At 42.4% G+C, this 12,887-nt stretch overlaps 1 protein-coding gene across 3 annotated transcripts in view; it reads right to left on the bottom strand.

Moving 5' to 3' along the window:
- Positions 1–215: 215 nt before the first annotated feature.
- Positions 216–12,887, bottom strand: part of LOC140906692 (epidermal retinol dehydrogenase 2) — a 28,696-nt gene continuing 16,024 nt past the window's right edge. For all 3 annotated transcript variants that reach the window (XM_073331108.2, XM_073331111.2, XM_073331110.2), the window contains exons 3-7: positions 10,170–10,301; positions 8,828–8,927; positions 7,138–7,282; positions 5,786–5,911; positions 216–941 (exon numbers count right to left, since the gene is read on the bottom strand). In XM_073331108.2, coding sequence (XP_073187209.2) covers positions 848–941; positions 5,786–5,911; positions 7,138–7,282; positions 8,828–8,927; positions 10,170–10,301 — 597 coding nt within the window. In that variant the 3' untranslated portion in view covers positions 216–847. The remainder of the gene's footprint in view (positions 942–5,785; positions 5,912–7,137; positions 7,283–8,827; positions 8,928–10,169; positions 10,302–12,887) is intronic.

Genomic DNA, 12,887 nt, shown 5'->3' with positions numbered 1-12,887 from the left:
TATCTCTTGTTTCAAGACAGCGTTAAGATTTACAATATTTTAGACATAACTTTAAATTTTTACTTTATGTTTGATAAATGACTCTGTCCTATTAAAAATACGGGCATTTATTTAAAAGTTAATTGTAATCAGACAAGCATGTACAATTGTTATCAGCCCATTTCTGGAAGGGACACATTTATAATCACTGGCTATTAGAATTTTTTCCACAGACATTAAATAGTAAATTGTTTATTACCCTTCAGATGTATTTGATTAGTGAATCAACACCACAGCTATGGAAAATATTTTCAGCGTGTACAACTGCCATTTTACTTAATTTTCTGAATGTGAATTTTAGCGCTCGTAAAAGATGCCAAACAGCTCAGGAAATTGATAGTTAAATACTTCCAATCATCAACCTAACAGTGAAGGCAAAGACAAAGATAAGCTTTCTCAGACAACCCTAACAATATTGTTCTGGAGGGGACTATCTTGAAGGCATGCAAAGTCAACTCAGCTTCCCAGCCCATTACACCCTGTTTCTTAACTGAGAATACCCATATAGGTGCCAACTGTGATTAGTTTGTGTCCCATACTCATTCAATAAGGATAAGAGACTATGAACAGAACTCATTTAGATAAATGAGCTCTGTACAGGCATTACATCGAGAACAGATATTCAGGAAATGAAGGAGAGACAGCTCGTGTTGGAAACTGTTGATTAAAACTGTTAACTAACAAAAGTATGAGGCACAGTTATACAGAAGGCAAGTTCTGTGCCGCTGAAATAGCAGGCCATTTTTTAAACTCTAAACTGGTCCATTAATTTAGACCTGCTAGTATTGGATATTTTCATTCTTTATTTTCAGTCCTTCTTCACTCGACCTCTGAAGTGGTCCATGAACTGGAAGGCCCCGATGTAGTCTCCAATGAGTATTCCCATTTTCACAGGCAAAAGACTAAAGGAAAAAACACAGAGTATTTACATAGTCTTATAAATCACAAAAATGATCCATGTGGCTAAGCCCAAGAACACAAAGCCTTACAGCTTCTAAAGTACAGTACTAACAGTCTTCAGAATATATTTATGGGGTAGCAAGTATTCCCAGTGTACAGAGAGAAACTGAGGCAGCGTTTCCCCAATATCAGAGCAAGGATTAGAACTCAGGAACCCAAGTCACGAAATGGGACATTCCTTTAGAACATACTGCCATATGATAATGTACATAAAGAAACTGAAATGAAAGACACTCCTCAATCTAAGTGGGCCCAATTTCTCAATTTATTTTGGAAACTGTCAGTTTTAGGAATAAATTATTTTTGAACTCAAGACCTCAGAAGCCAAATTTCTCCATGTTAGTATAACCCATCTGTACAACAGAACTTGCAGTTTTGTAGAGGTATTTAACTCACTCAAGTGGTGGCAGCAGCTACAAAAATTATATATATGTAATTGAAGTAGTACAGGATTTCTGTGGAAATAGTTTTTCACTCCTCCCTAAATGTGTCTCACGCATGTTCACCTAGATGATCAGCATCTCTGGAGTGTTTAAGATGGGACTACGAATAGATGTCTAATAGAAAGGCAAGGGCAAATGAAGAGGGATATCAGGGGAGATGGATGGAGAAAAGAAGGTAGGAGGAAAAAATTTTAGGCTGCCCTCCTCCCGCCTCCGAAGCTATCTTTTCATCAGCTGTTTATGCACTTCCTGTTACTTAAAGAATCTCTACTATCAAAATCGAACTGGGAATGGTTACATTTAAAAGAAAAAATAGAAACACTGATTTTAAAGTAGGTATTGGACCTCTAACTGCTGCTGGGAGCGCAACCAGCCTTCAAATAGTCCAGGAACTTTAAAAAAATGCCTAAACAACAAATATATTTTGAAACCACTAAGGAAAAAGGTCTTCATAGCCTACTGTTTTATCCTAGTTTTTCTTTTTCTTTTTTTTTCTTTTTAAGTAGTGGAATAATAATGCATCAAGCTTCCAATAAAATTAATATGCTCCAATAGAAATAAGCCACAATAGAGCATGCATTAAATAGGCTATTGGTATGCTCAGCCATTCAAAACAGCACACACTACCTTTGGCCTTCAACATACTGTGACAGGGTCAGGCCAGATGGCTACAGGAGAGTAACAGAAGGCAGATATATTAGCCCCAGGTTAAGTAGGTCCCTTTTCGCTGGGTAGGGTAACAGGGAAGGTTGCAGAACAATCAGGAACCTTCTGGAGACAATTAAGACAGACAGGCTGATTAGAACACCTGCAGCCAATCAAGAAACTGTTAGAATCAAATAAGGCAGGCTAATCAGGGCATCTGGGTTTAAAAAGGAGCTCACTTCAGTTTGTGGTGTGTGTGTGTGTGTGAGGAGCTGGGAAGCAAGAGGCACTAGGAGCCGAGAGTGAGAACGTGGACTGTTGGAGGACTGAGGAGTACCAGCACTATCAGACACCAGGAGGAAGGTCCTATGGTGAGAATAAAGAAGGTGTTGGGAGGAGGCCATGGGGAAGTAACCTAGGGAGTTGTAGCTGTCGCACAGCTGTTCCAGGAGGCACTCTAGACAGCTGCATTCCACAGCGCCCTGGGCTGGAACCCGGAGTAGAGGGAGGGCCCGGGTTCCCCCCAAACCTCCCAACTCCTGGTCAGACACAGGAGGAGTTGACCTAGACTGTGCATTCAGAAAAACGGCCAAGCTAGGGCTGTCGTGAAGCTCCAAGGCGAACAAATCTGCCAATAAGCACAAGACCCACCAAGGTAGAGCAGGAACTTTGTCACAATACCCAGGGTGTGCAAGCACTTCAGGGCAGAAGCAGCATTTTTGTGTGTTTATGCAATGCAACAGTGATCTTCACTGGGGCTTCTGGATGCTAGCATGATATAATTCACATGACTGGAGTACTGTCATGGATGGATATAAACTGTTCAGGAAGGACAGGCAGGGCAGAAAAGATGGGAGAGTTGCATTGTATGCAAGAGAGCAGTCTGACTGCTCAGAGCTCCAGTATGAAACTGCAGGAAAAACCTGAGAGTTTCTGGATTAAGTTTAGAAGTGTGAGCAACAAAGGTGATGTCGTGGTGGGAGTCTGCTATAGACCACCGGACCAAGGGAATGGAGGTGGACGAGGCTTTCTTTCGGTAACTAACAGAAGTTACTAGATCGCAGGCCCTGGTTCTCAAGGGAGACTTCAAATCACCCTGATATCTGCTGGGAGAGCAATACAGCGGTGCACAGACAATCCAGGGTGTTTTTGGAAAGGGTAGGGGACAATTTCCTGGTGCAAGTGCTGGAGGAACCAACTAGGGGACGAGCTCTTCTTGACCTGCTGCTCACAAACTGGGAAGAATTAGTAGGGGAAGCACAAGTGATTGGGAACCTGGGAGGTAGTGACCATGAGATGGTCGAGTTCAGGATCCTGATACAAGGAAGAAAGGAGAGCAGCAGAATACGGACCCTGGACTTTGGAAAAGCAGACTTTGACTCCCTCCGGGAACTGATGGACAGGATCCCCTGGGAGAATAACATGAGGGGGAAAGGAGTCCAGGAGAGCTGGCTGTATTTTAAAGAATCCTTATTGAGGTTACAGGGACAAGTCATCCCAATGTGTAGAAAGAATAGTAAATATGGCAGGCGACCAGCTTGGCTTAACAGTGAAATCCTTGCTGATCTTAAATACAAAAAAGAAGCTTAGAAGATGTGGAAGATTGAACAAATGACCAGGGAGGAGCATAAAAATATTGCTCAGGCATGCAGGAGTGAAATCAGGAAGGCCAAATCACACTTGGAGTTGCAGCTAGCAAGAAATGTTAAGAGTAACAAGAAGGGTTTTTTCAGGTATGTTAGCAACAAGAAGAAAGATAAGGAAAGTGTGGACCCTTACTGAATGAGGGAGGCAACCTAGTGACAGAGGATGTGGAAAAAGCTAATGTACTCAGTGCTTTTTTTTGCCTCTGTCTTCAGGAACAAGGTCAGCTCCCAGACTACTGCACTGGGCAGCACAGCATGGGGAGGAGGTGACCAGCCCTCTGTGGAGAAAGAAGTGGTTCGGGACTATTTAGAAAATCTGGATGAGCACAAGTCCATGGGGCTGTATGTGCTGCATCCGAGAGTGCTAAATGAGTTGGCGGATGTGATTGCAGAGCCATTGGCCATTATCTTTGAAAATTCATGGTGATCGGGGGAGGTCCTGGACAACTGGAAAAAGGCTAATGTAGTGCCCATCTTTCAAAAAGGGAAGGAAGGAGGAGGATCCTGGGAACTACAGGCCAGTCAACCTCACCTCAGTTCCTGGAAAAATCATGGAGCATGTCCTCAAAGAATCAATTCTGAAGCACTTAGTGGAGAGGAAAGTGATCAGGAACAGTCAGCATGGATTCACCTGACTAATCTAATTGCCTTCTATGATGAGATAACTGGCTCTGTGAATGAGGGGAAAGTAATGGATGTGTTATTCCTTGACTTTAGCAAAGCTTTTGACACGGTCTCCCATAGTATTCTTGACAGCAAGTTAAAGAAGTATGGGCTGGATGAATGGACTATAAGGTGGACAGAAAGCTGGCTAGATTGTCGGGCTCAACGGGTAGTGATCAATGGCTCCATGTCTAGTTGGCAGCCGGTATCTAGCGGAGTGCCCCAAGGGTCGGTCCTGGGGCTGGTTTTGTTCAATATCTTCATAAATGATCTGGAGGATGGTGTGGATTGCACCCTTAGCAAGTTTGCAGATGACACTAAACTGGGAAGAGAGGTAGATATGCTGGAGGGTAAGGATAGGATACAGAGGGACCTAGACAAATTAGAGGATTGGGCCAAAAGAAATTTGATGAGGTTCAACAAGGACAAGTGCAGAGTCCTGCACTTAGGATGGAAGAACCCAATGCACCGCTACAGACTAGGGACCGAATGGCTAGGCAGCAGTTCTGCAGAAAAGGACTTAGGGGTTACAGTGGACGAGAAGCTGGATATGAGTCAGTGTGCCCTTGTTGTTAAGAAGGACAATGGCATTTTGGGCTGTATAAGTAGGGGCATTTCTGGTACAGTAGTCCCTTTCTTTTCAAGGTTCTTCACAAATCCTTCTGAGATTCAGGTGGCTCCTCCCCACCTGTCTGCTATCCCTAACTTTAGAAGTTATGTGCTACAGCCATCTTTGTTGACGGATTCTAGTTTCTGTGCTGTTACAGGGGTTGTTCTGTGTCCCCATTTGTGCCTGCACTGCTTTATTTAACACATCCACTGTAACAGTACTCTTGGCTCCCTTTAGCTTAAGGAGAGAGATTTAGAATCAAACGATGGGCCAAGATTTAAAAAAAAAAAAAAAAAAAGCCTACAGATAAGCTCCTAAATCCATATTTGGCCACCTAACTCGGTGGCCAGATTTTCAAGAATGCTGAGCATCCAGCAACTGCTACTGACCTGCATAAGTGCTCAATAGTATTACAAGGGCAGACCTCTACACAGCCAAGAAGAAAACTCTCTGTTGCAGTTTTGTTCAGTCAACACTAACAGTTTCCCTTTACAGATTATTTAAATATGTATAGCTATGGGAAAGTGTTCCTTACTAGGAACCTTCAGAGTCTGGTATAAGACATGTAGACATGCAAAGTATCCAAGACCACCACCTGAGGAAGCCTTCCTGTAGCAACAACTTATCTAAAACTTAAAAGCAACTTGAAACTCACGAAGGTAAATATCTAAGTAGGCTTAGACTTGACAGCCCAAGTAATCATTTGATATTGTAGCATGTAGAGTCCGTAATCACGCAACTAAACATAATGCATTTGACAGAAGAAATCCCATCCCTACCTTTTCATATAACAAAAAAAGTACAGGCTTCGTGGCATCATCAGAATCTCTTGCTCCCGTTGAATAGCACTCACAATCTTCTCAGCTGCATAGTCCAAATCTAGAATAGGAAGTAGACGTGGCCACCTGGAAAAAGACAACATATGGTTACTAATATGATATTGTCAAAACTTTCCCCTCTGTTTCATCTGGATAACTTCAAATTTAGAACAAGTCAGCTTCAAGTTTAAAGTTGTGCTCCTTACAAAAGGAGGATACCCCATTTTACAAAAGGTTTTGCCTTGTAGGGTATGTCTACACTACCCGCAGGATCGGCAGGCAGCGATCGATCCAGCGGGGATTGATTTATTGAGTCTAGTCTAGATGCAATAAATCGACCCCCGAGCGCTCTCCCGTTGACTTCTGTACTCCAGCTCGGCGAGAGGCACAGGCAGAGTCGACGGGGAAGTGGCAGCAGTCTGAATTATAGTGAAGACACCGCGGTGAGTCGATCTAAGTACGTCGACTTCAGCTACATTATTCACATAGCTGAAGTTGCGTAACTTAGATCGATCCCCCCGCCAGTGTAGACCAGGCCTAACTTAGAAGCTAACATTACAAAATGAAGTTCTGTTCATGGAATTATATAACACCTGACAAATCAGCTCGAAAGTGGTGAACAGCCACTGTCTTGTTTTCACTTGGTATTGGTGCCTGTGAGCTCAATTCTTGCTATCTTCAAATCAAGCAAAGTTTTTATTTAGATAAGCTTATTCTGCTTCTACATTTTCTGTGTTTAACATCCCATGAAAGATTGTACTGACAATGACGAGCTACACTTCTGAAGCTGTCATGAGGAAGTGGAGATTTAGCAGCCAAATAGGAGACAGTTGAGGCTTTTGGCATCTAGGGAGAAGGCATGACATTGTGAGAAAAGAAACACATAGTCTGTGCTCTCTCAAATGAGCAGCAAAGTAGTTAAATGTGTTGACAATTAAAGTGACACCATCACTAGGTTGTAGAGTTAATAATCTGAGTAGCAGTTCACATTTTTTTTCAGAGTTACTGTTTCAGGCTATTTGCAGAATCAAGAAGAGAACACTTCATTGGATTACACTAGATTGAAATTTGGAAAATTCATATTCTTACCATAGGGGCTAGAAATGTAATTAAAGAGTCTTAGATTCTGCAGTCTGGCAATCATTGGGCTTTGTCTATGAGCCCTAAAAATGGCACAAGGGAGAAAAACCTACCTTATAATAGTTTCAGATTATGTCATTTCTACTAATTACCTTTCATAAATCATGTATTTAAATCAAACATTTTTGACGTGCCATATACTAATTACACACAGAACCCACAAATTCACTCACTTGGCTTTACAACCATCAAACATTCCTGTGTTGATGAAGTAAGGACACACAATAGTGGTTTTAATGCCAGTCTTCCCCAGAGCCAGCATTTCTAAACCAACTGCTTCTGCAAAGCCCACTGCTGCAAATTTACTTGCACAATAATCTGTAAGTGAAGAAAGATGAAGAGTTATTTATTGCAGTTAATTATTTTATTAAGAGAAGAATCTCACAACTCTTGCAAACAACATAACTACCTGGTTTTAGTCCAGTGTCTCATGCTGAGCAAACCAAGCACAACTTCTAGTCTGAGAAGAAAGTCTGGCAAAATTATGCTCTAACAAGAGTAGTCTGGGTACTGTTAGAATAATTGCGCCTACAAATTTATCTGAATTGTGAGCTCAACTGCAAAAAGTGAGTGTAAGTTTACGGATTATCACAATAACCTATAACAAATGCTGATGTGAATAGGTATGAAAGGGAGACAGACTAAATTAGTTCATACAAAAAGGCTGAATTATATAATTCAAGGACAGTATTAAGATTATGCTTGGTCAACAAAAAAAGTGTGGGACCAGACATTAATGAACCCAAATCAGTGTGTCAAAAATTAGGCTTACTTGGTGAACAAAATAATGAAGGGGATGAGCTACACTGCTGTTGCTCTCTTTTGGGGTCCTTAAAAGAAAAGACTCCCCACCACCAATCAAAAGCTGTCTGACAGACAGGAAAGGGACAAACTTTACCATCATAGCTGCTACCTCAACTGTCTCCTAGGACAAAGAATCCACCGTGACCGCACTGGGCCTTTGTCATTCTAATCCTGAGACATGTCCTGACCAGACTGGGCCAGAGAGAGAGAGGGATTCAGATGACTCTGTCACCTCCACTGGCTCTGGGTAAACCCCAACTATCATCTGATATGTGAGACTCCTCCCTCCCACACCATGTGTCTTTTCCCTTCCTCACCATATTTCTTTTCTTTCACCTTCTGTGGCTAAGAGTGGCTAAGCCTGCCACACCTACATGTTCTGCAACACTACTGTAAGCCTGTTATCAGAAAGGCAGCTAAAACTAAATGTCCTAAATGTCCAGATGATGGTACAAGTTTGCCAGATCTTAGGGTGGCTAGTAAGACAATGTGCCATGCGTGTATTTTTCCAGCAGTAATGCTTCAAGTAAAAGTCAACATCAAAGACACAGAAGCTGCACTTTATTTTAGCTGTTCTTTTCTCTCCCATTGTGTGTCCTGCTTCATCTTCTAAACAAGAGGATCAGACTTCGTAACAGGAGCAGCTCTAACCATTTCAATTAGCCTCTCTTCCCCCCCAGAAAGGTACAGTACTTATCTTTAATACTATCTAAAATACTCTCAAATGAGGGGGGAGGAGGAAGGGGTGGATATTCCTTCTACAAACGCTGCAGCTAAAGCCACATGATGTTATAATAAAAGCCCTACTTAACACTTTATATTTCAAATGCTGTAACTGTTCTCTTCTTCCCCTCCCCACCCCCCCACCAGTCCTTTAATAAAAGGTGAAAAGAATTTTTAATGGTGCTGAGAACCTAGATCCCATTGAGGTCAGTGGGAGCCATTAAGCGTACAGGTGTTTTGAAAGTCAGACCATTTTATTTAGATGGCTTGTAGCTGAAGTACATAACCAAGAACATACCTTTAGATTCCATTTAGAGTGATCTTGAATACACTAACCTGCTAGCCCATTGACTCCAATCAGTCCTGCTGAGCTTGCAATACTAACCAAGTGTCCATGGTTAGAGGCCATCATGGCTGGAAGGAAGGCTTTGTAAGTCTATGAAACACATTGAAACCCACACTTACAGTTAAACATTACTTAAAGTGATTTAATTGTGCAATTAGTTAGAACATTACTATTGAAAAAGTGCCACCTATTAAGGAGACCTTTTAAGTCTTAATGCTTTCCCCTCATTCTACAGAGGCTAATAAGATAGTTCCTGTCCTAACTAATATGTATTTCCACTTCGTCTACTAACTGAATCCGCCAAGGTGGATCTCTTAAGGATGCTCCAATAAGTTTCCATAGTTTTCTTGATGTTGTAGTCATCCACTAGGGGGAGTCAGAAATCAGATTGCAATCTCGCTGGCAGAAATCAGCTAAAGTCCTGGGAAGCTGTAAATTCCCCACACCCAGGAGCTCAGTACTGCAACATTTTCCGAATAGGCTTCCATCTTAAAAATAGCAGCTGAGAAGGGAAAACTGAACTCCTAATCTTTCTGCTATCACTTGCTGATTTCAGCTACCCATTCTGTGTCATTTCCATGTTTTCCAGCAAACGGAAACAGAGCAGCATGTTTTAATCCACCATTCCTTCTTTATTTATTATAATTCACTTTCAGTTCTTTATTACAATATCGGTTCGTCTCCTTCATAGCGAAATGCAAATCAAATGACTAATTTAAGATAAAAGTCTTCAAATCAATCATGCCAGCGTATGTCAGTTTGACATTTAAGACACCAAGTAAGAGTGCTTTAGAGGATCCACTGTAATATTGCAAGTTCCCAGTGGCAAACAGGTGACAGAATGCAATCAGAACAAGTTCTGACCCAACCCATGGAAGCACATGAACCAGGCTCTTTTCTGCTAATGGTTGATGAAATAGCCAGTTTATGGCAGCTTTGGCAGCCCTGCTCTGAGTCAGTTCATATCAAGGGCTATAGCACCAGACTGCCCACAATAACAGTACTTTTCAGCTTTACATTTCCCAGAAGTCTCTCTTAATATCAGAGAACCAATACTAAGGGGGTCACATACTTTATTGCTTCTTTAGGCAGAAGTGATTGCCCACACAAGGGGATAAACATATCCCTTAACTCTCTCCCACAAGCTTTCTGTGGGCCACCCTCTATTTCTGGAATTCACAAACAAATGTCATTGAGTTGCGTGTAGGGCCTCACAAGCTCACCCAGTTAAACAGCAATTATATAAGCGATTTCCCCCCTCATTTCCAAAACAGACTTAAGTGCCAACATTCTTTCACAGTTCCCTATAAAAAAAGAATATCTGTATATTACCCAGAAGTGTGCCATGGTGTTCACCTCCATGGTTTTCTCCACAAGTGAATCTGGGCAATCAATGAACTTCTTTCCAGTTACAATACCAGCATTGTTGATTAGGATACTAACATCACCAACTTCTTTTTTAACCTAAAGGAAGGCAACCAAATCAAGATGTTATTCCAGGCCAAAAGAAAGAGTATGTTTAGTTATTCGTTTATATTACAGGAAGTTGCAACATTGCTAATTTTATAATGCTAGACAGTGAGAAAGTAGTTCATAAGACCAAAGTCTTTTCACTCTACAACTTTTTCCTTTAGTCAAGTGTTAGAACTCTGCAGACAACAACTTTACAGGTCTGTAATTTAAATGTGACCTGCTAAGGGGAATTATTGGGCTTTATTTAATAAAAAGCCACCCACACTTTATATACCATAAAGGTGGCAGGAAGAACATGATGCCAGGAGAGTTAGTGTAAATGGTCATCACAAAAAGCCAATGAGTTTTGGAGGAAGAGGGGAAGTTTTCAGTCAGACTTCACTGAAGCTAAACAAAATTTGAATATTTTGAATAAAGGAAACCTTTGTCATATTCAATACCTTCAATTAAGGTGTTATGAGCTCACAAACAGACATATTCAACCTCCCCAGAGACAATGAGGCCCTGATAAGCCTCTTAAGGTATGTCAACACAGCAAAGAAAAAGCCATGGCTGACCCGTGACAACAGACTTGGGCTCGCAGGGCTTGGGCTTCCCAAGTCCGGAAATCTACACAGCAGTGAAACAGCCCTGCAGCCTGAGCCTGAGCTGGCTGGCACGGGCCAACTATGAGGTTTTTTTTGTTGTGTAGACCTACCCTTAGGTCTTGCAGATAGTGGGGCATAAGGACTCCCCAACAAACCTTTTAAGGATTGTGTAGGAGGAGATAGGAGAATCCTCTGTGGCTTCTCCAAAGATCACAAGATTTTTCTTGGTCTTCTAAAGATGTTTGTGTAACTAACATTCTTGAAAGGTAATGAGATAGTTATGGCAGTTTCCTGCAATATCTTGGTCAAATCCTTACTGAATTAAGGCCTTGTCAACACTACAAGTTTTGTCAGCAAAAGCTGCCTTTTGCTTACAAAACAGGGGAAGTGTACGCACTACAGAGCTCCTTTTTGCGGTAAAACTCTGCTATTTTGCCGACAAAACTATCTCAACGAGAGGCATAAAGCTTTTTGAGGCAAAAATGAAAGTGACAAAGCGTCAGTGTAGGCACTGCTGCACGTTACCTTGACATAACTGGCTTCCTCCAGTATCCCATAATGCCTGCCATGACCGCTCTGCTCACTGTTTTGATCTCTGCTGCCCTGCAGGCATGAGCTCCTCAACTTTCAAGCTCCAGGAAGTATGGCACAGCTGAGTGTGCTGCTCCATTCAAATCGTTAAAGGTGGAGTGCTCCTGTTCTGCCCTGCACTAGGCACACAGCTGCAGGCCGACTGCTGCTGCAGGGAGCAGGCCCTGGTTGACTGCTGTACTGCTTTGACATTCCTCAGCATGGAGAGCTCACAGAGCTGCTCAGGATGTGGCTCCTGGCAGCTGAAGAGGCTGTGGGAGAACTCGGAGTGAATCACAGAACTATAGGCAGGCAGGCAGAGAGGGGGAAAAGAGAAACTGCTGTGCCAGGCAAAGCTGGGGGCTGATGTGTGTGGGGGTGTCCCCCACCCCCTACCACAGGATAGGTTGGTCAGCCTGCTGTCTGAACTTAAACAGCCAGCATGCTGATACACACTCTCCCGCAACATACACAGGTTTCTGTCTCTCCCCTGCTCACGCCACTCTCCTCTCCCTCCCCCACACTTTAGTTGAAAAAGCAGCTGACAGTCTACTAGGATGCCCATGGAATGACGGGATTGAGAAACCTGCATCATGTGATGCTGTACCTGCCCCATGAGGCATTGTAAACCCTTCCCAAAGCACCCCAGTTTCACAGTGGGATAGCTACCCACAGTGAAGTGCTCTCTGTGTTATTGCAAGAGCTGCTAGAGTGGATGCACTCTGCTGACACAAGGAGCATAGTGTGGACATGCAATAACGGTTTAATTAAAGCGGCACAACTTTTGCCGACAAAACTTTGTACTGTAGACAAGACCTAAGTTTAAGTATTTTAGGAGTTCACTGTATTAAAAAATGCAAATGTTTACGTATTATTGTGGGATTGTATAGAACTTCTTTAGGAGGAAGACAGGATTAATACAATCTTTGGGAAGTACTGTGAGCTTCAAAAGACTGCCTTGAACAATGTAGGGGTGACAATATGTGTGAAGTAGAATTCTTTGGAGAAGAAGGTTGCAAATTCCCACTTCTGTACTCAGCCTTTGAAACTTCCTGGAGGGCCCTGATCACCTATTACATGAAAAAAACAATGAGGAATCCTTGTGGCACCTTAGAGACCAACACATCTATTTGGGCATAAGCTTTCATGGGCTAGAACCCACTTCATCAGATGCATGGAGTGGAAAATACAGGAGCAGGTATAAATACATGAAAAGATGGGAGTTGCCTTACCAAGTGGGAGGTCAGTCTAACTAGACAATTCAATTAACAGTAGGATACCAAGGGAGGAAAAATAACTTGTAGTGGTAATGAGAGTGGCCCATTTCAAACAGTTGACAAGAAGGTGTGAGGAACAGTAGCAGAAGTTAGTATCCTACTGCTAATTGAATGGTCTCGTTAGACGGACCTCCCACTTGATA

Source organism: Lepidochelys kempii, chromosome 2 (assembly GCF_965140285.1).
Source record: "Lepidochelys kempii isolate rLepKem1 chromosome 2, rLepKem1.hap1, whole genome shotgun sequence".
Lineage (NCBI taxonomy): Eukaryota > Metazoa > Chordata > Testudines > Cheloniidae > Lepidochelys > Lepidochelys kempii.
The sequence above is the reverse complement of the archived record's forward strand: the minus strand, read 5'-3'. Positions and strand labels throughout refer to the sequence as shown.